General features: G+C 43.1%; 1 protein-coding gene across 9 annotated transcripts in view; it reads left to right on the top strand.

Annotated features, from left to right (window-relative positions):
• RIPOR1 (RHO family interacting cell polarization regulator 1) overlaps positions 1 to 24833 on the top strand; it is a 270159-nt gene that overhangs the window by 104110 nt on the left and 141216 nt on the right. For 3 of the 9 annotated variants that reach the window (XM_075837476.1, XM_075837470.1, XM_075837468.1), the window contains exon 1: positions 11667 to 11721. The exons of the other annotated variants lie outside the window; for them this stretch is intronic. In XM_075837476.1, coding sequence (XP_075693591.1) covers positions 11682 to 11721 — 40 coding nt within the window. In that variant the 5' untranslated portion in view covers positions 11667 to 11681. Of the gene's footprint in view, positions 1 to 11666; positions 11722 to 24833 lie in introns of those variants that run through there. 9 annotated transcript variants of the gene reach the window in all.

Below are 24833 nucleotides of genomic sequence, written 5' to 3'. Positions count from 1 at the left end.
GTTCATTTGCCTTCTAAATGGTATTCATTAAAAATATCCTACCATTATGCTGCTGTGGAATCTGTGTACAGACTCGGTCTCCAGAAAATTCGAACTCAAATCCGTCAGTCCATTGCTCCTGATGGATGGCTCAACTTCCCTCCCCTCCCTTCACTCCGTGTTAGTGCTCGTCCACACGTAACGGAATTGCTGCAGAAAATTTCTGCAGCAATGCCGTTGAAAGTAGCAGACATTCCGCTGCAGAAAAAAAGCCCCATTTCCTGCATTTTTTTTTTTTTTACTGCAGAAAATACTGCTAATTTTGCGGCATTTTTCTCAATGTTGGGACATGGTGAAAAATGCAGCAGTTCAGTCCACTTTCCGCAGCAGGAATCGACATGTTGCGGTACGACAAATATGCACCGCAGGTCAATTTCTGGTCTGAATTTTTACGCAGCATGTGGGTGGGATTTATTAAATCTCACCCACTGTGCTGCTACTGTATTCTGCTGTGTATTTTCCGTCCGCTATTCCGGATGGAAAATACGCAGCAATTCCGCTACATGTGGACAAGCCCTTAGAGGTAGCAACAGGGAGAAAGAAAGGGCTTGTACATAGCAGGTCAGAGTATAGAGAAAGCATCTTGAATAGCCTGTGTGCGCTCTTCCCTAACTACACTATGAGGCCTCATTTACACGAGCGTATTATACGCGCGTGCTTTTCACGCGTGTCGTACGCACCTATAATAGTCTATGGGGCTGTTTAGACGATGCGTGAATTTTGCGCTGCGTGAGTGCGTTGCGTAAAACTCACGACATGTTCTATATTCTTGCGTTTTTCACGCAACACGCACCCATTGACTTCAATGGGTGCGTGAAAACAACGCATGCCACACGGACGGTCCTGCGTTGCATGCGCGAAAATCACGCAAGAGCTGTCAAACTCCTGAATGTAAACAGAAAAGCACCACGTGCTTTTCTGTTTACAAACATCCAAACGGAGTGTCAAATTCGAGATGAGCGCACCGAACTTCACCGGGTTCGGCCAAACTCGTTTTGACCGAAACCGGTAAAAAATGTTCGGGTACGCGACGTCAGGAGACAGTCACTGTCCACGGTGCTGAAAGCGTTAAACTGGTTCAGCACCATGGACAGTGACTTCCGCTCCGAAAATCCATGAACCTGTAAAAAAAAAAAGACGTTCTGACTTACCGATAACTCCGGTCCGACCTCCCGGGATGACAGTTTAGTCCAAGTGACAGCTGCAGCCAATCACAGGCCAAGCACAGGCTGCAGCCAATCACAGGCTGCAGCGGTCTCATGGACTGCGGCGTCATCCTGGGAGGTGGGGCCGGATGACAAGAGAGGGACGCGTCACCAAGGCAACGGCCGGGAGACCGGACTGGAGGAAGCAGGCAGTTCATGGTAAGTTTGAACGTCTTTTTTTATTCACAGGTTGGTGTATATTGTGTTCGGCATTCACTGTCGAGGGTGCTGAAAGAGTTACTGCCGATCAGTTAGCTCTTTCAGCACCTTGGACAGTGACGGGCGTCGACTAGCCTCATCTCTATGATGGCGGCTGCGTGAAAATCACGCAGCCGCGCATCATACACGGATGACACACGGAGCTGCCAAGTGCCTTTTGCGCGCGCAAAACGCAGCGTTTTTTGCGCGCGCAAAACGCACACGCTCGTGTAAATGAGGCCTGATACTAACCGCTGTGATCTTCCCTTCCTGAGCACTTAGAAGCTTTCTCCCTCTCCACACATTGATTTGCGATGTACAACCTCCTCCCCTTCCCTGCTGCTATCTCTAAGACCTTATTCACAAGAATTTGTCCGTTTTGCGCACGTAAAAACGCAGCGTTTTTCTTGCGTTGCAGTTCCGTGTGACATCCGTGTACGGTACGCGCCTATGTCATCCATATGTCACGTGTTTTTTACGTCCGCAAAATAAACTGAGGTGTTTTGTTTTTTTTCTCCATTTCTTTAATAACTGTTGCGTGAATCATGCACAGCACACGTATGACGTCCGTGTGCTGTCCGTGATTTTCACACGTCCATTGACTTCAATGGGTGCGTGATGTGCAAAAAACGCACAAGTGTAGGACGTGCAGTGAGTTTCACGCAACAGACGCTGTGTGAAAAACTGTCTGAATAGACCCATTAAATTGCATAGGTCAGTGTGACGTCCGTTGTTTTAACGCACGTAATACGGACGTGTAATACGCTTGTGTGAATAAGGCCTTACACTGAGAGAAGGAAGGAGAGCAGTTGAGTCAGGAGCAGTGGACTAACGGATTTGAGAATTTGCAGGAGACCAGCTGTCTACAGGAGTTACACAGACTCTACAGCAGACAAATGGTAAGGCCCCCAACACACTAGTGTGTTTGGTCCGTGATATACAGTCCGTAAGTCGGCCGCATTTCCCTGACCGAACACACTGCAGGGAGCCGGGCTCCTAGCATCACCGTTATCGATGACGCTAGTTGTCACTGCCTCGCTTCTATACTGTAATCACGTTTTCAGTATGGGACAGTAGTTCCGCGGAGAGGCAGTTACACCTAGCGTCATAGATAACTATGATGCTAGGAGCCCGGCTCCCTGCAGTGTGTTCTGTCCAGGAAATGCGGCCGACGTACGGATTGTATATCACGGACCAAACGCGCTCGTGTGAATCCGGCCTAAGACATTTTTTAAGAAGACTGTTTGGAAAGTTGGTTAATTTTGCATTTAGGAAGCAAATGAACAATAAAGTAATTCACTTTTTAGCTGTACATCGCAGTCTTTCACTAGATTAGTTCTTTGCAGACAAGTAGAGAAGAAAACTACATTGATGGCTCTTGACTTTTTAGCATTAATATAACCTTTTGAACTCTGGATATGTTTTTTTTAACCCCTTCACACTGCAGCAATACCAAATATGTTTAGTTTTTTTTTTAAATGTTTTACAGCGTTTCAGTAAAGGCAGATTTCTTGAAAAAAAATAATAATTTGTTGCCGCATTCCAAGAGCCATAATGTTTGTGGTACATATAACTTTTTTTAACTTTTTTTTTTTTTCATGGTCGGAATGCAAAAAAAACCACACTTCTCCCATTGCTTTTTGAACACTGATCCCAGCTATTGCAGCCGGATGTCCGCTGTATATTACATCCTCTCCGCTGTATATTACATCCTCTCTGCTGCTGCAGATGGCGCGGGCACAGCTCCTGTGCTAGCGCCATCCCAGGGTCTGTTCACCTATTTGCGGGAATGTACTGCTAAAATGGACGTACAGTTAAGTCTGTTTGCAGGAAGGGGTTGTACAGAAGTAACAGATTTGATTAACTTTTTAAGAGGCTCAGAAATATTTTACCTTGACGGGTATCGTGAAATCCACTATGATCATCCGTAACAGAATGAGCAAGATGAGCAGAAAACGTTATGCAGCATATGGATAAAATTTGTTGCATGTGCTCGGATAATATGCACAATTTCCATCCCGTGTGCAGCGAGCTTAGAAATATTCTCCTGAACCCAATATATCAGTTTGGCATGGACTTCAACCCCTAATTAGGCCGTAGTAGAAAAAGCTTCTGAAGCCGTAGTGTAGACCATAAAGGGTGTATTTACATGCGGCACATTTCTGTGCAGGAATTTCAGTGGCTGTCTCTGAATAGAGCTTGCAGAAATCCATATGCTTTCTGCGGAAAAAAAAATCCATCGAAATGACGAACTGATTTTCAATTGCAGAAATTTCAGCGGCACATTTGCCAAATGTGAATTCACCGTAATAGAGGAATAATGTATGCTGGTCATTGCAGGCATGGTAACCGAAGTCCATCTGTGAATTGTCTTCCTATTTGCAATTTTTTGTCCGTTTTTATTTTTTTATTTTTTTTAAAATAAAAAACATAGTCTTAAATATAAAAGGAATTTGTTGTAGGAGTAGAAGCCACTATAGCCATTTGATGCCGTGATATATTGATCAAATGTTATTTGCCTTTTCAGACAATTACCCCTTGGTGCACCTTGACATAAATGTACATCATGGATTGCCTTGCCTAAAGCTGTGCGTGTGCGATTCCACAGTGGCGGCCCAGCTGTCACTGACTGCCGGGTTCCCTTGAGAAACCTCTGATCCTTGTCATTTCAGCCCTTCGATGCCTTGGTCAATAGCAACAACCGCACCTAAGGAGCTTGTCAAAGGGAGGATGTTCCCTGTCAGCCCATGGTGCCCCGCAATGTGATTGCAGGTTGCCAGTGGGTTTTGTTCAAGGGCAGGACAAGGCATGTATAACAAATTATATCACCCTTCCCTAGCTGGTCAAAAAACGTATTGGTTAATCTGAATGGTAGTTTCTTAACCTTTTTTAATGACTAGTTGTTTTCCCTTAAGGCCACATTCACACGGTAGTATTTTGGTCAGTTTTTTTGCATCCATATTTTGAAGCTAAAACCTGGAGTGGGTGCAAATCTTTCCATTACACTTTTTCTCTGTGTAAATTCCACTCCTGGTTTTGGCTTCAAAATACTGACCGAAATACTGCCATATGAAAGTGGCCTAAGGCTGGGTTCTCACTGCGGCTGAAACCGCGCCGATCTGCACGTTTTCAAATTGACTACAGGGAGAAAGCACATTTAGGGCATGTTCACACTGCCTATTTTCTGTAGTTTTTCATGCCCTAAACGCCCGAAAAATCGGAAGCAGAACGCCTCCAAACATCTGCACGTTGATTTCAATGCGAAAAACGTCGTTCTGTTCCGACGGGCCGTTTTTTTACGCGGCCATTTTGAAAAACGGCCGCAAAAAAGAACTGCAGGTCACTTCTTGGGATGTTTTTGGAGCAGTTTTTCATTGACTCTAGCGACTGACAGCGACAATCTCTGCGGAAATCGCGAGTGGCTTAAAAAACATCTGAAAATCAAGAGCTGTTTTCCCTTGAAAACAGCTCCATATTTTCAGACGTTTTTGAGTCTGCGTGTGAACATACTCTTATTGTTAATAGCTGCACTGTTATGCCGCTAAACTGCATTTTACGGCGTGGCCATTAACCACAAAAGTGCTTTTCCCTGTAGTCCATTTGAAAACATGCTGATTTACGTGGCTTCACCATGAGAATCCGGCCTAGAGGATTTCTCGACTTTGGACAATCATGTTTACAATTCTCCAATACATGAGGTCTGGCTCCAGAGACTCTTGACAGCTGATTTTGCTGGGGGACTGCACAGCGGCCGCACAGCTTGGTATCTAAATGCTCGTTCACGGTATTGAGCAGTTTGCGGGTGCACATCAAAATAGTATCAATACTTTGATGCATCGTGCAACCCTACGCTCCGAAAGACATGAGATCAATGGGAAACGGTTTGCAGACATATTTCAATGGAAAATAGGCCTCATATAAACTACACAGAGTATTATTACGCTGCTGAACTAAACTCCTCGTTAAATTGAGTATAAAAATGTCACTTCATGTTTTACAAGCTGATTTTCCATTGACATTACAAAAAATGCTTAGAAAATTCACCAAAAAATGCGCTTCAAAAACGCTTGCGAAAGCAAATGTCACTTTAACAATGCGTTTGTTTTTTTTTAGCCACGTGGCTTGTGCAGGTGAAGCTCATTGAAGCCATGCGCTTCACCTATTTGATGCAGTTTGGACCGTGCAGTCAAAAAAAGGCTCCAGTACACATACCCTTCGTTCTTAGGGATAACGTCAATTACGGCTGAAATTACGGAGCTGTTTTCAGGAGAAAACAGCTCCTGCATTTCAGACGTAATTGCTCGTACTCGCGTTTTGTGAGGCGTCAATTACGGACGTAATTTGAAGCTGTTCTTCATTGGATTCAATGAAAAACAGCTCCAATTACGTCCCAAGAAGTGTCCTGCACTTCTTTGATGAGGCTGTCATTTTACGCGCCGTCTTTTGACAGCGACACGTAAAATTACAGGTCGTCGGCACAGTACATCTGCAAACCCATTGAAATGAATGGGCAGATGTTTGCCGACGTATTTGAGCCATGGTTTCAGGCGTAATTCGAGGCGTAAAACACCTCGTTTACACCTGAAAATAGGTTGTGTGAACCCAGCCTTATGATTCAAGCACCCATGTTATCACAAGACCAGAACAGATAGTCAGTGAATGGAAACCTTTTATTGTATATGAAGATTGAGTGAATTTTCCCAAAATTAGATTGAGGTCTGATTCAGTCAAAACGGTCGTCCGATTTGATACAAATTCATCACAAATTTCTAGTGCCCGATTGCCCTAAAGAAGTGTGTCTGACTCTGATGTCTTCTAGGCCTGAATCCAACCCCTTTTATATGGTTTCTAAACCGTGGATAAAGGGGGATATATGGTGCTTAGGCCCTATGCACATGACCGTATTTTCATCTCTCCGTAAATACGGATCCGTATTCGTATATACGGAACGGTATTTGCAAATACAGTTCGTAATGCATCTGTATTTGATCCGTATGTATGGATCCTTAAAAAAAAAAGAGGGAGGCTGCAAATGATGTCACCAATGTGTTGCATAGCAACGCTTCCGTAAATATGGACGTTTGCGCTTTGGAAGTTCTGTCCTCTCATTTCATTTTGAAGCGCCGCCCTCTGGTTATCCAGGTCTCCTCTCCAGGCAGTCCTTCAGCTTTTATCTTGAAAATGGCCGTTGATGGAAGGGCACATGACGCGACCCTGTCCTTCAACGTCTCTATTATAATGTCCTGCGTCGGCGCTTGTTTCCTGGCGCGCAAGATCAATGTTATACGAAGATTTCAACTTTTACATAGTTCACCCTAAAATTTGTACTTTGTGCCAGCAGAAGAATTTTAGCAATTCACCCCTAAATGTTATGAAATTATGTGCCTAAAATTTTAATCTCTGTATTATGAGGATTGTACGATCGACTAAGATATTCATCCCGTCAAAACGACGGAACCCTTGCACAACGGATACAAACTGAAAGCATTGGCACCGGATCTGTCACCATTGAAATCAATGGTGATGGAAACAGAAACCTGACGCAGATGTGAACGAAGCCTAATCTGTCATGCATGGTTAGATTATAATTTTCTAGTGGGAAAAAAAACAACCTGTTTCTGTATATTCTTTGTAATACTCGCCAAACTTTTTCTGTCCTTTTTTATAGGTGCAGTTCCACACGGCAGATTTTCTTGCTTAAATGTCTGCAACTTAATCCCCATGCACACGACCGTGCCTGTATTCACGGTCTGTGATTATGGGCACAGACAACCGCGGACAGCCACTCTCTCATTTTTGGCCTGTGCTCCCATACAAAGTATTGGAGCACGGCCCGTAAAAAGCAAAAGAAAGAATATGTTCCTTAGTTTGCGGTACACTTCTACGGGCTGGACACCTTCCCGCAAATATACGGGAAGGTGTCCATGGGCAATAGAAATGGGTCCGTAATTGCGGACCGTATTTACGGTCTGCAATTACGGACTATTTTTACGGTCGTGTGCATGGTGCCTTGGGCCATATTCACATGACAGTGAAAAAAATCGGCCATTAAAAATGGATCAACAGTCAGTTTTTTTTTCACGGCCATTTTGCAGCAGTGTGTATCCAAATTTTCATCCAAGTCTCGTCTGATCGTATTTTACGGCCATTTATCATCAGTTTGGCATCTGTTTTCATGGCTGTTAAAAAAAAAAAACATTTTGAATTTTTGTCCGATTCCCATGAAAAAAAATATGCGTAAATAGTGCCGCAATTTTCATGTAGATAGTGCCACAGTGCCCACTAATTCCCAGTGCACACATAGTGCCACACACAGTGCCCTTGTAGACAGTGCCCCCTGTAGATAGCGCCCCCCCCCCCCTTCTGAGGACTACGCCATTGGGGCTCCCACTAGGAGAGGAATACTCAGCCAGAGCTCTGGCCGGGGATTCTGCTCCTGGAGGAGCCCCTGTTGCCGCTGTCCATATGTGGACAGAGACATCAGGGGCTCCTTCAAGAGCGGAATCCCTGGCCAGAGCATTGCCAACAGTCTGGACAGGGATTCGGCTAATAGAGGAGCTCCTGATGCCACTGCCCATATATGTACAGTTAGTTTAACTCCTTCCCGACCGCCCATTGTCTTTTGACTACAGAGTCGTCTTTTGGCGTCGCTGTAGATCAGGCTGATGAGCGCTCCGCGGCAAGATCAAAGGGAATTCCCCTCTTTGATCGCATCACCGGGATTCCAGTGATGCGATCAAACAATGGGGAATCCCTCTGCAGTCAGCACTGGGGACCTACAAAGGACCCCAGGGCTGTCTGTTCCGTTTCCCTGCTGTTCGGGCACACTATGTGCTGCCCGATCAGCAGCCTGTGTCATAGTGACACAGTGTAATGTATTAGCGTACAGATGTGTGCTAATACATTACAAGTAAAAAATTAAGTTACAAATAAAGTTATCCCTTGATGGGATTAAAAAAAAAAAAAAGTAACAAAATAAATAAATAAAAAAAAGTCCCAAAAAGAGTCTTTATTTTGCATTAAATATATTTTATTGCCCCTACACTAAATAAAAACAAAAAACCTACGCATATTAGGTATCTACACGACCGTAATAACCTGAAGAATTAATCTAATGCGTTATTTAGCGTGAAACATGAACGGGATAAAAAATAAACCAAAAAAACTATTCAGAGAATCGCTTTTTCCTATATTCACGCCGTGAAATTTTTTTTTTTTTACCCCCAAACTGTGGGGGAAACCAAATACTATTTCTCTCGCATAAAACAAGGCCTCATACAGCCACGTCAATGAAAAAATAAAAAAGTTATGGCTGCTGAAACGCAGACAGGCAAAAACAGAAAAATTGAGCTGGTCATTAAGGTCTTTTCAGGCCCGGTCATTAAGGGGTTAAAACTAGCAATGTTTTCAGTCTATGGAAGTCTCCGCTGCTATTCTATGGTTGTGCCAAAAATTTTGGGAATAAGCCTTTAATGCGATAAAAGTTGGTGTTAGGGCTTATTCACATTCTGCGGTTTTGTCAAATTTTTTTGCAGCAGTTTTGCAAAAAATCACGGCAAGAAGTTAGACAAAAATGCAACATGTGAATAAGCCCTAACATCAAATTATTTTATTTTTATAAATGTACAGATGTGCCCACATCCAAATACATACAGGCACCTAAGTAGACCTGTATGCACACCCATGCAGACAAACACATACAAATACATAGACACACAGGAATAACTATGAGTTAGGCCTCATTCACACGGCAGGGTTTCCCGGCCGGGTGCCGGCCGTTCATAAATCGGCCGGCACCCGGCTGCATTAGAAATAATAGACCCCTAATGGGGCTATTCACACGACCGATTTTTTGACGGCCGGGAAAAGCGGCCGTCAAAAAATAGGACATGCTCTATCTTCGCCCGGGTACTCGGCTGCCCGGCTCCCATAGAAGTCTATGGGGCCGGGTATTACACGGCCATCACCGGGATGTGTCCCGAGTGATGGCCGGGTTTTCCGGTGCTTGCGCTCTATCTCCTCCTCCTCACAGCGCAGAGTGCATGTGAGGAGGAGGAGTTGATGCCATTCGGACGAATGGCATTGCTGTACACTGTGTGGCAGGGCCGGGGTGTACAGCAGGTGGAGGGAGTGCTGCGCTGACTCCCTTCCCCTCCTTGAAAAGCACCCTGGCCCGGCGACACCTTCGATGGCGCCGCTAGCAGCAGCTGCTGCTGCGGCTGCTACTACTGTAGCGACGCCACTATAGCAGAGCAGGGAGGTATCTCCCCGCTCTGCTATGTGCTAGCCGCACTTTAGCTCCTTGAAGGAGCGGAATCCCCGTGTTTTCGGGGATTCCGCTCCTGGACAGAGCGCTTGATGTCTCTGTCCATATCTGGGCAGTGACATCAGGGGAAACTCCTGAAGTGGAATCCCCGAACACATGGGGATTCCCCTTCAGGAGTTGCTGCTGATGTCACTGTCCGGATCGGCCTGGCCCGGCACGGATGCAAAACTTAATGCAAACCGGCTGGGCAAAATGGCCGATTTTACCGGCCGACACTCGGGCTCGGGAACGACCCGGTCGTGTGAATCCCGCCTTAGTTGCTCTGCGGGTCAGGAGGTTGGACCCCATTAAATACAGACCAATAATCTGCTTCCGATTACTAAACGGGGCAGCCGACAAATGAGCAGATCATTTGTCGGCTGATCGCATTGTTTATGCAGCTCTAAAATCATCGTCGGCATCCCATCTTCCTGTGTGAACGGGGGGATGTGCTACCGACGATGCAAATTGATTGAAAAAAGATTATACTTACCCAGATCTCTCTTGCGTCCAGCCCAGCCTCCAGGGATGACGTTTTATCCCATGTGACTGCTGCAGGCAATCACATAGATGAAACGTCATCACAGGAGGCTGGGCTGTAGGACGTCCGGACGTGTCGCCATGACTACAAGTAAGTATACAATTTGGCGCAGTTTTTCTGCCGGAATTCCCTGCGGGGACCAGTGCGGATACGCTGTGTATTTTTCTGAAGCGTGTCCGCCCTGTGTGAACATAGCTCAAGGTGCTGGTCTCCTGGAAAAAAACCAAAACAAAAATTATCACCCAATGTATCACTCCATTCTTCTATTCCATTTAGGTTGTAAACTAAGGCCTCATGCACACGACTGTAGTGGTGTGCACGGGCTGTGATTTGCAGCTCGGACGGCTGCGGAGTGCCACCCGCGGCCGCCCGCATATTAAGCGCTGTGCACATTGCCGTGTGCATTCATTTCAACGAGCCTGGACTGCAAAATGCGGCCGTAATAAGACATGTCCTATCTTTTTGTGGTCCAGGCTCCCGGGCGATGCACGGACTGTCGAAACCACGGTCATGTGCATGGGCCATTGAAATGAATGGGGCTGCAATGCACCTGCAGATTTGCAGGTGAATAGCAGCCACAAAAATAAGTTTGTGTGCATGGGGCCTAAGGCAACGTGCACACAATAGTTTAGTCAGTGTACTATCTTTTTTTTTTTAAACGGATAGCACAGTGACCCATTCATTTCTTTGGCCCCATGCAAACTATCGTGTTTTTCACGGACCGGCGTGGAGGCCATGGGACTGGGCCGCAAAACTCTGAAGATCCCATTCCTGTCATGCCGTCTGTGTGCTGGTATACCGTCCGTGGTTTCCGGATGAGTTGCTAGGCGATGGGGATCATGTGACCACCTCAGGGTCATGTGACCACCTCAGGGGGTTGGGACAAGCTGTTCCATTTTTTTTTCGTATCTGTGTATACGGATGACATTCGGATGCAATACAGACAGTTTGTGAACATGCGGAACAGATGCGTAGGACACACGAACCACAAAAACACAACAGATTCGTTGTTGACGTTCTGCAAAATACAAACGGTTGGGGGCAGGGTCCTCTATCTTTTTGGCTAATTTTTTATCTGCTGGTTTTCATTCTTTGTAGTTTACTTGTGGCCTCCTCCGTTGTAAAGCGCTGCAGAATATGTTGGTGCTATATAAAGATTGTTATAACCTTATAAATAACCGTTACGTAGACATCAACTCGCAATCTGTTTCGTACCAGTTAGAGATTGAAACCACTCCAAAACAGGAATGTAAGGAATGAGAATGAGAGGTTTGTAGAAGGAAGCGGCATGGGAGTGAGATTGTTTATCTACTTTGTAAGTCGGATTAAAGCCGTGTCTCCCAGAATCTCATTCTTTTATTTGCTTTGTGCTTCTTCAAATGGATATTGCCGTATGAAGACCGTGCTCTGGGATGAGGAGTTACTTGTTATGGGTAAGGCCCTTGAGGGAAAACTAAGACTTTGTGTGTTTGGAGTTGGAAATTTAGATGCTTTTAGTTAGTTAGTTTTTTCTTCCAGCATAACCCTCGTTCTATTTTTTAGACTGTCATAGGTTAAAGGGGTTTTCCAGAGAGAGAGAATTTATGAATTCTCCTCAAGATACCACTATCCTATCCTATGGCCTGTCCTTATGCAAGCGCTGCTTCCCCTTCATTGGCTTTACTACTAAATGCTGTGAAACGCTGACACGTTTGTAGCGGCAATTCACAATATTAGTTTTCTCCCATTCAAGTGAATAGGAGGAGGCTTGTAAGGCTATGTTCACACGGAGATTTTTGCAGGCAGAAAATTCTGCCTCAAAAATTCAGTCTGGAATTTTGAGGCAGATTTTGATCTGCCTGAACTGTGTTTTTTTGTTTGTTTGTTTGTTTGTTTTGTTTTTTTTTGCAGCATTTTTCACTGCAGTTTTTGCCCGTGGTTATTGAGCACTACGGGCAAAAAACACTGCGAAATACGCTTTCTCTGCTTCCCGTTGATTTCAATGGGAGGTCAGAGACGTAAACGCCCAAAGATGGGGCATGTCGCTGCTTTTTCCCGCAGGACTGTTTTTCCGCTCACAGGAAAAAAACTCCTCCACCTCCCATTGAAATTAATGGGAGGCATTTTCGCCCGTTTTTGGCGCGTTTTCCGCGTCCAAAAAAGTGCCCAAAAACTCAGTGTGAACTGGCCCTAAGACTGTTAACCCGCCACTACAAGCGTGTCAGCGCTTGACAGTATTGAGCAGCTTCAGCGATGAAAGTGAAAGCAGCGCTCACACGAGCACTGCACCCCCATTTAAAACAGCTGATCGGGGGTGCTGAGTCATACCCCCACGATCAAATATTGCTGGCCTCCACGGAAAGTCCCTTTGAATAGTACATGGTAATCAGGACGGAGGCTTGCAGTTTATTAAGAAAATGTGATGACCATTTAGGGTACGGTCCTGCGTACAGTGGCTGTGGTTTGGGTATGGTGGGTGAAGTATTCAAATAGATTATTAATTGGCAGCAAAATTTAAGGTTTTTTTTTTTTACCCGCAAATCTGCATGCCCATTAATATTGATAATTCCCAAGCAGTTTTGTGGGTGAAACTGCTTTCTGCCATCAAAATTGTGTAGCCAATTAATATTCTTTTGAGAGCCCCGCCGACCGCATGCAGCCATGGTTTGCAGCCACCGCCGCATAAGACACCAGGTTGTATTTTTATATACCTGTACTTGTGGCAGTATTTTAACCCATTGGCGTCATGTCGCGTACATGTAAGTGACCACCACAAAGAGGAAGTATTGAGCGCGCTCACGGGCTAAGCGTGCTTCGTACTGAGCCGGTGTTGGCTGTATGTTACAGCCTATTAACCCCTTCAGGACCAAGCTCATTTTGGCCTTCAAGGATCAGCCCCATTTTTTCAAATCTGACGTGTCACTTTATGTGGTAATAACTTTGGAATGTTTTTACCTATCCAAGCGATTCTGAGATTGTTTTTTCGTGACATATTGGACTTTGTTAGTGGAAAAATGTGGTCGATAAATTCATTGCTTATTTGTTAAAACACCAAAATTTATGAAAATGATGATTTTTTTATTTAAATGTATCTTTGTAAAACTGATAGTAATACCACCCAAATTAGTTACTAATTAAAATTTTCCATATGTCTACTTTGTTTGTATCGTCTTTTGAACGTGCTTTTATTTTTCTAGGACTTTACAAGGCTTAGAACTTTAGTAGAAATTTCTCACATTTTGTAATTTTTTTTACATTTTTTTAAAAGGCTATTATTTTCAGGGACCAGTTCAGTTGTGAAGTGGCTTTGAGGGGCGCATATATTTGAAACAATTAAATACCCCATTTTAAAAACTGCACCCCTAAAAGTATTCATAACCGCATTCAGGAACTGTTTTAACCCTTCAGGCGTTTCACAGGAATTAAAGCAAACTAGAGGTGAAATTTACAAATGTAATTTTTTAGGGCGAAATTCATTTGTAATACATTTTTTTTCTGTAACACAAAGTTTTACCAGAGAAACGCAACTGAATGTTTATTGCCCAGATTCTTCAGTTTTTAGAAATATCCCACATGTGGCCCTAGTGTGTTAATGGACTGAAACGCAGGCATCAGAAGCAAAGGAGTACCTAGTGGATTTTTTGGCCGCCTTTTTTTTTTTTTTTTTAGAATATATCTTAGGCACCATGTCCAGTTTGAGGAGGTATTGTGGTGCCAAAATAGTAGAAACCCCCCAAAAGTGACCGCATTTTGGAAACTACACCCCTCAAGGAATATAGCTAGGGCTTTAGTTAGCATTTTGACCCCACAGTTTTTTTGGGTAAATTTATTTGAATTCGTCTGTAAAAAAATAAAAAAATAAAAAATAGTTTTCTAATTTTTACAAGAGAAAAAGCACCGCAGCATTTATAAAGCAATTTCTCCTGATTATGGCAATACTCCATATGTGGTAATAAACTGCTGTTTAGACTCACCGCAGAGCTCAGATGGGAAGGAGCTGCCATTTGGATTTTTGAACGCAGATTTTGCTGGAATGGTTTTCTGTGCCATGTCTCGTTTGCAATGCACTGGATGGACAAAAACAGTGGAAACCCCGCAAAAGTGACTCCATTATAGAAACTACACCCCTCAATGAATTTTTGTAGGGGTATAGTTAGCATTTTTACCCCACAGGTTTTTTTGCTGAATTTATTGTAATTAGTCTGTGAGGATGAAAATCTACTTTTTTTTTAATGAAAAAAATAGAATTTTTACAAGGAATAAAGTAGAAAAAGCACCCCAACATTTGAAAAGCAATGTCTCCCGAGTATGGCAATACCCAACATGTGGTCATAAACGTCTGTTTGGACACACATGGCAGGGCTTAGAATGACAGGAGTGCTACTTGGCATGCAGACTCTGCTTGATTGGTTTTTAGGCGCCTTGTCGCATTTGCAGAGCTCTCGAGGTACCAGTACAGTAGAAACCCCTGAGAAGTGACTCCATTTTGGAAACTACACCTCTTGGGGCATTCATGTAGGGGTGTAGTGAGCATTTCGATCCCACAGGTGTTTCATAGATTTTATTAGAATTAGTCAGTGAAAATGAAAACGTCTTTTTTTTTTTCAAAAAATATGTAGTTTAAGCTCCCAAATTTTTTATTTTCACGAGGGGTAATGGGAGAAATTGAGTAACAAATTGTGTGGTGTTTTTTCTCCTGAGTATGACAATACCCCTTGCGTGGCCCTAAACTGCTGTTTGGGCACAATGCAGATCTCAAAATAGAAGGAGCGCCATTTTGGCTTTTAGAGCGCACATTTTGCTGGATTGGTGTACGGGCGCAATGTCGCATTTGCAGAGCCTTGAGGTACCAGTGTACATTAGAAACCTCTGAGAAGTGACCCCATTTTGAAAGCTACACTCCTCGAGGCATTTATCATTTGCATGGACATACAACAGGGTTTAGGAGTGAAAGAGCACAATGCGCATTTGACATCTATTTTGCTGATTTTTCACATTGGTCCACAATTGAAGGGCTCTGAGGTCAAATAGTAAAACAAGCGCCCAAGTAGTGACCTCTATTTTGTAAACAACACCCCTCAAGGCAAGAGGGGTGTAGTGAGCATTTTGACCCCTTAGGGTTTTTTTTATTTGAACCATCCGCTCAGCGTTCATTTCTAAGTGGAAATTAAAATTTTCCACTGATATGCGATTTTAGTGCCCAATACGTGGTGCCCAGTTTGTGCCACTGCAGACAAATATCTCAAACTGTTAAGCGGTATGGTGATTCCATATATGTTGACGTAAACTGCTGTTTGGGCACGCTGCAGGGCTCAGAAGGGAGGGAGCGCGATTTTGCTTGGTAGTAGTTCTGTTTGGTGTGTTACTGCTATTTCTGTCTATAATGTGGGGGGCATATGTAAACTCGGCAGAGTACATCAGGGTATAATAAGAGGGTAGGATAATGCGGTAAATAAATAATTTGCAAATATGTGGCCAGCGTCGCACTGATAAATAGTGCCCAATCTTATCCGCTTTTGGAATGCTCCTGCACATTTTGCATCGCCATAATCTGAGAGTCAGAACTTTTTTAATTTTTCTCCACCGGAGCGGTGTTAGGGTTTATTTGTTGCGGGACAATCTGTAGTATTCATTTGTACCATTTTAGGGTACATTCGTTGTTTTTGTTAATTTTTATTCCATTTTTTGGCAAGCAAGGTGACCAAAAATCAGCAATTCTGACAATATTCTTTATTCTTGTTTTTTGTTTTTTTTACGGCGTTCACCGTGCGCTATAAATTAAATATTTTACTTTATTTTGCGGGTCGATTTAAATTTTGGTAATACCATATGTATATATTTTTGTTTTACAGCGTTTGCGCAATAAAAATCCCTTTTTTTTTTTTTTTCTTTTTTTTTTTTAGATCATTTATTTTTTGTATCCCCATATTCTGAGAGCCATACGCTTTTTATTTTTACATCAAAAAAGCTGTGGGAGGGCTTGTTTTTGCGGGTCGTGCTGTAGTTTTTATTTGTACAATTTTGGGGTGCATGCAACATTTTGATCACTTTATTCTGTTTGGGAGGGGTGGTGACTAAATAGCAATTCTGGAATATTTTTTTACGGTGTTCACCAAGTGGGGAAAATAGTGTGATATCTTTATGGTTTGGGTCGTTACGAACGCGGCAATACCAAATATGTGTACAGTTATTCACTGACTGTTATTAAATGACAGCAAGCCTATTAGGCTTTGCCTGCGGGCGGGGCCTAATCGGCTTCCGTACTAGCAGACAGGGGCTTCCTGTTGCCATAACGATCGGCAGCTGCGGAGTTGCTGATGGTTGATGTCATAGCTGCGTCTAAGGGGTTAATTGGCCGGATCGGAGGCTAGCTCTGGTCCTGGCCGTTACATCATGGTGTCAATTGTAACGAACAGCTGACACCCACGGATGATGCCGCAGGCTCTGCTTCTGAACCTGCTCCTTCCTGTTGGACCTGATAGTAAACTTTTTGAGCCCCGCCTCCAGGTAGGGCCTAAAAGGCTTCCGTGCTTGGCAGACCGGAGGCCATTGGCATAGCAACCACCGGCATCCCAGCGACAGTAGTGCAGGGATGCAGACGGGCTGGAAACCACCTTGATGCATCTAAGGGTATGTTCACATGGCCTATTGTCGGCTGTTTTTCAGGCCGTAAATGGCAGAAAAATCTGCAGTTTTGAAAAACTGTCGTGTAAAAAATGGGCCGCGAAAAAGTGCATGTCACTTCTTGGGACGTTTTTAGAGCCGTTTTTCATAGACTCTATAGAAAACTGCTCCAAAAACGTCCGAAAAAAAACACTGCGAAAATTGCGAGTGTCTTACAAAACGTCTGAAAATCAGGAGCGGTTTTCCCTTGAAAATTCGTATTTTCAGACGTTTTTGAGTTTGCTTGTGAGCATACCCTTAGGGGTTAATCGGCAGGATCGGAGCCTAGCTTTGATCCTGGCCATTACAGCGGGAGGTAAGCTGTAATATACACCCGCTGGTGATGGCGCGGGCACAGTCTCATCTCGCTCCATCACATAGTTATGTAAGAAGGCGTTAACACATTAGCGCTGACTACGTAACTGTACGTGATTGGGCGGGAAGGGGTTAAGCCCTGTCAGAACCACAATATACTGCAATCGTGCAAGTGATCCAATGATCGCTGGTTCGTGTCCCCATCGGTACTTTATAAAAGTACGACAGCCGTGATAAATTAACGCCAGAATTGCTGTTTTTTTTAGTCCCCTTAACACACCCAAAAAAAAAATTGTTTCATAGAATTTATTAACAATGGACTGTGAAAATTTTAATTTACTTCTTGCCGAGTATGTAAATACTTCACATGTGGATGTAAGCTGCTGTTTGGGCACATGGCAGAGCGCATAAAGGAAGGAGTGCCATTGGGTTATTGAAGGGCAGCTTTAGATGGAATCCTTTGCCGGTGCCACGACACATTTGAAGAGCCCCTGAGTTACCAGAACAGTGGAAACCCTCAACAAAGTACCACATTTCTGAAACTACGCCCCTCAAGGAATTTCAAGTGGTACAGTGAGCATTTTGACCCCACAGGTGTTTCTTACAGTGGGCCGTAAAAAAATAATGATTTTTTTTCAAATAAAATGTCGCTTTAACCCCAAATTTATCGTTTTCACAAGGTTAAGAGAAAAAGCACCCACAATTTTTTATGCAATTTCTTCTGAATATGGAAATACCCTACATCTGACTGTAAACTGCTGTATGGGCACACAGCAGGTCTCAGAAGGGAAGGAGTGCTATTTGGCTTTTAGAGGGCAGATTTTGCTGGAATAGTTTTCAGGTGCCATGATGCATTTGCAGAGCCCCTAAAGTACCAGTACAATGGAAATCTCCCAAACGTGACCCCACTTTGGAAACTACACAACTCCGAGAATTCATCTGGGGGTGTTGTGTCCATTTTTGAACCCTCAAGTGTTTCATGGAATTTATTAGAATTGGGCCCTGAAAACGAAAAATTACATAATTTTCCAGAGTACGGCATATGTGGTCATAAACTGGTGTTTGAGCCCATGACAGGGCTCAGAAGGTAAAGCGCCATGCAACATTTGAGGCCTACTAAGGAGGAATTTACTGCCCTGTCATGAAACCAGATTCACTGGGGTGTTTATTTATTTCTGTTACTTATATAGCGCCAACATATTCCGCAGCGCTGTACAAAGGTCCACACTTACTGTCCCCATGGGGCTCACAATCTAATTTCCCCATCGGTATGTTTTTGGGGTGTGGGAGGAAACCGGAGTACCCGGAGGAAACCCACGCAAACACAGGGAGAACGTTTTCAAATATTAGAAACCCTGGAAAAGTGACCCCATTTAGGAATCTAAATCCCTTAAATAATCTAGAGGTTTAGTGAGAAATTTTAGATTGTGAAGTTACTCTTCAAGGTATTCAGCTAGGGGTATAGTGAGAATTTTCAATTTGTGCAGTGACTGGGGACAACCTGTAAAACCCGCAATGGAGGGACAGGGAATGACTGGTCCCTCTACCAACCTACCCACCACTCCATAAAATCCAGCCCAAAAAATCAACTTGGCAAATATTTTTTTTTGCCAAGTCCTTTGAGTCAACCAATCTCCTCTGGATTTATTCTTCTCACCCGTTTTTGCAGCCTGGGTCAGATCTACGCTCCCTCGGGTTCTTGGTATTTTTTAGTTTTGTTTTAGGAGTTTTTCACAATTTGTAAATGAGCAATGGGGCTGGTCAGTAAAATTTTGTCATGGCCAATATGGGAGAAAAAAGGTGGATAAAGAATAAATAAATTAAAAATCCAAGGAGGTGTGATTTATATATTTTAAAACATTGTTTCATTCACAGGCCGGGATTTGTGGCACACATCTCGCGTTGGTATGTTGTTGTGTTGTTCCAAATGCCTCGCTTGGTGCAAACCCAGCATTTTTTTGGGGCCTCTGTTTTTTTCAGTGGGGGGGGGGGGATTTTTGTGGCGAAATGCTGGCTGGGAATTATCCTGCTGACTGTAGTGTCAGGTGAACTGCCCACTCCTTCCTGGTCCGCAAATATCAGGGCCTTTAATTACTTTTTCCTGGAATTGCAGATATGCCGGCAGTGGAGAATCTTTCCTGCAGAGGACAAAGGCGTTGTATAAAGCAATCTGTGTAAGATGGACAGAAAGCTTCTTGCACAAGACGCTGTATGGTTTTATGACCTGATCAGAAAGGTCAATGCCACCCTTATATTTGTTTTACTCCTGTACGCAAAATGGTTTGGGCATCCACTTGGCAAATGAGGCCTAATGTAGATAAATGTAAAGTTATGCATCAGTGTACCAACCATCTGCATACATCATATGTCTAAGGGCATGTCCACACACAACGGAATTGCTGCAGAAAACTTTGGTTGAAAAGTGCAGACGTGTCGCTGCGGCAAAAACACACCATTTCCTGCGGGTTTTACGGCAGAAAATGGTGCGTATTTTGCAGCGTTTTTCGCAATGTTGGGAGATGAAGACCTCTCCGGAACAACGCAGCAATTCTGGCCACTTTCCGCAGCAGGAATTGACATGCTGCGGAAGGAAAAAATACGCACCGCATGTCAATTTCTGCTCGGCACTTTTATCAAAACTTGGGTCCTCTGGGGATGGGCAGACACAACTTCGCTTGTCAAAGCTGGAGATGCCGGTAAAACCTGCCTCCTGCACTGTGATTGGCCAGTCAGTACTGACTGGCCAAACACATCGCTCGCCGGCCCTGGACCATTCCCATTCGTCCCGTGCCAGTGAGTCCTCCCTGGCAGCTGTCTCTTGACGGTTGTGATTGCGGGACTGTCACCATGTCACTTAACACCGTTCAAGTTTAAGGCTGGGACATGCCTATGTCCAGATTGCAAATGATTTACCACAATCGGGCGTTCAGTCACGTTCATTTGCGGGAAGGGGTTAACGTTTGATCTAAGTTAGACAATTTTTACAGGCAATGCTACCGAGTACTAACCATGTGTATGTAAACTTCTGAGACACAGGGAATGTGATGAAAGAAATAAAAAACAGAAATCCTTCAAGTATTTTTTTGACATTTCACGTTCTTGATATAGAGCAGTGATCCTAACTGACCTCCGAGGGAATGTGTGCTAGAAATAAGTGTCAGGAATTGTGAAAAATGTTCATTACAGCTGCACTCCCGCCAGGATTTGGTACACTGGGCCGTACCCACGAGGTTCCAGTGATGTGTATATCCCCCATAGGGGGAATTGATCGTTCAAGGGTTTAAAGAATGTATCAGAAAATTACATAATTAAATCAAGTGCAGTTTAAAATATATTTTGGGAGGTCTAGATGTTGGGTATTGGACTTCTGCTTATTTTGGATGTAGTCTTATAGGTTTACTCCGGTTCCCTTTGTCAAATACTATATTGAAACATCTTTTTTTTGCTGCCCTGTAAATTCTGATAATTAGCGGCCAGGATATAATGGTGTAATACTCGGGCTTCAGAACAGATAAGACAAAGCCATCTGTCTTCAGTTGTATAAGTTGGCAGCTGTGAGTCCAGTAATCCGCTTACATGAAGTTCCTTCACTAAAACTCTATGGAGCTGCCGTTGCTTAGTTCTACACCTTACACCTCTTGCCTACTATATACACTTTGCCTACTAGATACACTTTTTTTTTTTTTTTTTTACTTTAATATATATGCTTTATTTCTCCATAAAAATGCAAACATTTATTATAGTATTTCTTTGTTTTTGGAAGTATTCATTTATAATTGTGTAGTCAGAACCAGTTGCTTATAGAATTATACATTTTGATTTAGTGGGTGAAATGCTCCTGAGTCCACAGATGACAAATATCTTTGCATTCTCAGACCATTTGTAATAATGCGGGAACATCCATGTGCAGGTGAATGTGCATACAGAATAGTGTTCAGAATTTTCCAAATACGAGGAGATTTATCAACACTAGTACAAAGGAGCAGTTGCCCATAACTTCCAGATCTAATTTCTTCTTGGCCATAAGGAAGAGAAAAGTTAAAACCACACTACTTTTTTCACAATTTTCCCTCATATTAGTTATGTTCTTTACAGTTTAATTTCTCTTTTCCTAAATTGTCCATAAAAATGTCGACAATTCTGAAGTTGTCCAGAAAATATAAAATGGCCTTTGGCAACCGTGATTGAGGGGCACTTGGTGGTCTTCATCTGTGTTCTTAACACAAGCCCTGCTGTAAATGACAGGAAGCTTAAAGGTAATCAACCATACAAATACTGCATGAAGCACTTCCTTCTCTTGATCTGTATTTTTAGAATTGGCATTCATGGTGCCAAGTCACCCTTGGTCTGCCACCAGCAGAGAATTGCATTGTGAGCAGGCTCTTTCTATGTGCAGTCAATCCAACAGAACAGATCTAGAGATACAAACCCAATACTTGAGATTCTGCACTGGCGAAGCAGATGGGAGAAGCGAGGTAAAGAAATAATTGTAAAAAGAAATAAAGAAAAAATGTGTGTGTGTGTGTGTATGTGTGTATATATATATATGTATATATATATATAATATATATTGTTTAAATAAAGTTGGCACGTTATTTTAGACACCTAAAGGTTGTTTTTTTGATGGCCTTATTGTAATAACTGCTACAATAAAATTTAGTGATGCAGTAGTGCAGCTCGGTCACTATTCCGTTGCCCGAGCTAAGTACTTCCCTCATGTACCGGTGCACGGAGGCACCGAACCAGCTGATCTGTTCGGGTGTTGGACCCCCACAGATCATGTACTGATGACCTATCCTTTGGGAGGATGGAAAACCCTTTTAATCCAGAATTTGATGTCCTGGATTTTGTTCAAACATGGTTTAAATCTCTATTTGAATCCGGAAGCACTTCATGGTCGGAAGAACATGAGGAAGAGAGAAAGGTTGAGTTATAAAAGACTAAAAAAATCATGGAAATCTCGACTGTCCTATTAATGCTAAACTAATACAATGTAATGGTTCATGCTTCCATTAAATATGGTTTTGGTGTCGATAGCTGTGGAACTTCTAATCTAACCTCTTAAAAGCTTAATCTCAATCTCTGAAGAGGCTTCCATAGATAATCAAACATGCCCTATACCAGCCCCAAACTTGCCTGAGCACCCTACCTCCTCCAATCTGTCACTTGGTGGGGAGGGGGTTGTGTGGTGGTTGTGTGGGGGGGGGGTGTTAGGGTGTAAGGGCGCTAATAAAGTATTAAAAAAAGAGAGGCATAAGATAAAAGCTTTTTAATGAAAAAAGGACTCCCCACAAGACCCCCATAAACCATTTTGTTAAAAAAAAAAAAAAAACTTGGATCATCGAATCTACGACTTATTCCAAACAGTCCAGCAGAACCTGCAAAACAAAAAAAAATTAAGTTTAGTAATGAAAAATAAAAAATCGTATACTCCCCCCCCCCCCCCCCCCCTACAGCAGTCTTCTCCCCTGCGCCGTAAAAGAAACTAGAGGCCAATGAAAAATAATTCCCTTAGGAATTCACACGGCGCTAATAAAAAAAACAAAACGTGTCAAATATGCTGGTGTATCTTTGAAAGCGCTTTATAAAATACAGGCTTTTTAAATTAGATTTCTCTGTGCTTTTTGCACTTTTTTTGTAAAAAAGCGCGTTGTATGTACTAACTGCTCTTTCCTATTGATGTAAAAGCTTAATAGGGTTGTCCACTGCCAGACAACTGATGACCTAGACACCAGATAGGTCATCAGTACATAATCTGTGGGGGTCCGAGACGTGGACCCCGCACCGTAAAACCGCTCTGACTGCCCTGGACACCGGTTGTACATGCCGGAAGCAGTTGGCTATGGCCACAAAATAGCGGCCGAGCTGCAGTTCTGCAGCACGGCCACTATGCTATGTACGGAGCCAACTTTTGGCTCCACACCGCATAATGGCCAATAACCTCTGGTGCAGTTTATCTGAGTAGGGTGCGGGGGTTTAACCCATACCGATGTTATACTGATGACGTATCCGCTGGATAGGTCATCAGTTGTCCGGTAGTGGACTACCCCTTTAATAATTTTTGACACTGTTTTTGTACGCATGTTTTTTTTTTATATGCATTTTGTGTGCGCTTTTTGCAAGTTTTTTTTCGCACATTGTTAGGACACCTATCGACTATTGGAAAATTTGGCGCCTTTTACGTGGCAAAGAATTTACACTTTTTTTTTTTTTTTTCTACGCAGCGCGTTTTTTAAAAACGTTTGCGTAAAAAAGCACGTATGTAATAACAGTGCGCTTTCCCATCGATTGTAAATCAATTAGACGCCGTGTGCACCTGTCAACTGAAAAGTCATTCACCACAGGGTCTTCTCACCGCAGGGACTTTGATCATTCTTCGCCTTTTGGTGTGTCCTGTAGATGCTGCCGTGATCAGCACATCCTACTATTTGTAAAATCACAGAATGGGAGCTGGGCAATGGTTGGTAATTTGGAGACACCTCTTCCTGGCTTGTAGCCAAAAATAGGGAGTGGGTGAGACTCCCTCCCACATTTACAGCAGCTGTAAATCGGGCTGCTTTGCCTGATTCACGTTGCTGTAATTACGGGAAGTGCTCCCTCAGGTGGCCAAAAAAAAATCTATAAGTTACTTACATTTTTTTCAAAAAAATTTGCGGCATTCCCTTTAAGGGGAAGCAGAGCTCACATGAGCAGTGCGGCCCCTTCAAAACTGCTGATTGAACCCCTACCATTCAGATATTGATGGCCTATCCTAAGAATAGGCCATCAATTTTCTGTCCCTGGAAAACCCCTTTTAATAATTTATCATTCTAAAACCGCCTTCAGCATATTCAATTTATCTAATATTCTACACAAAACCACAAATTGTAGTGTGAAAGTATTGCTTCAACCACTTGCTAAAAATGTAACTTGCTACAGATCACAGAAATCAGAGGGTTCCTCTTCACACTGAGTTTTGCCCAATATACTATTCCCGAAATTAATGTCCAAAATTCTGTTCTGTAAAATTTCAGTGTATGTGAAATTTTTTTTTTTATATATACACAGCACTGTTTTTGAAGACGCTTAGGTGCAAGCCCTTAAAGACTGATCCAGTATGCAAATGGAGTATAAATTAAGCAAAGAATGGCAGCCCTCCGGTATATAAAAAGCGAGTGGACTTTTCACCTCAGCAACGTCCGAGTCCAGCTCACTTGAGAAACGCTCTAGTGAGCTGAGCTTAATCGTTCCAGAGGTGAATAAAGTCCACTTTCTTTTTTCACTTAATATACCGAAGCCCTGCTATACTTTGCCTGAAATATATCTATACTAGAAAAATCTGGGAGTCCTAAAATAATAATTTTCTTATACACACTTTCTTATACTGTTGAATCTGCTGACTGGCCATATATATTGACCTATATGTATACACTTCATAGTCCGACGTATGAGAGGGTGTGTATAAAACACTACGGGGGGAATTTTGTGTAACTTTCTACACCGTCGCTAAAAAGGCTCAAAAGTTGCAATTTGTGGGGAAAATTGCAGCTTTTGGGTATTTTCTGCAGCCCTTGGCACTTTTGGTAATAGTGGGGCTTAACAAAAGAGG

The sequence above is a fragment of the Rhinoderma darwinii genome, chromosome 9 (assembly GCF_050947455.1).
Source record: "Rhinoderma darwinii isolate aRhiDar2 chromosome 9, aRhiDar2.hap1, whole genome shotgun sequence".
In the NCBI taxonomy this organism is placed as follows: Eukaryota; Metazoa; Chordata; class Amphibia; order Anura; family Rhinodermatidae; genus Rhinoderma; species Rhinoderma darwinii.
This window is presented reverse-complemented; position numbering and strand designations above follow the sequence as displayed.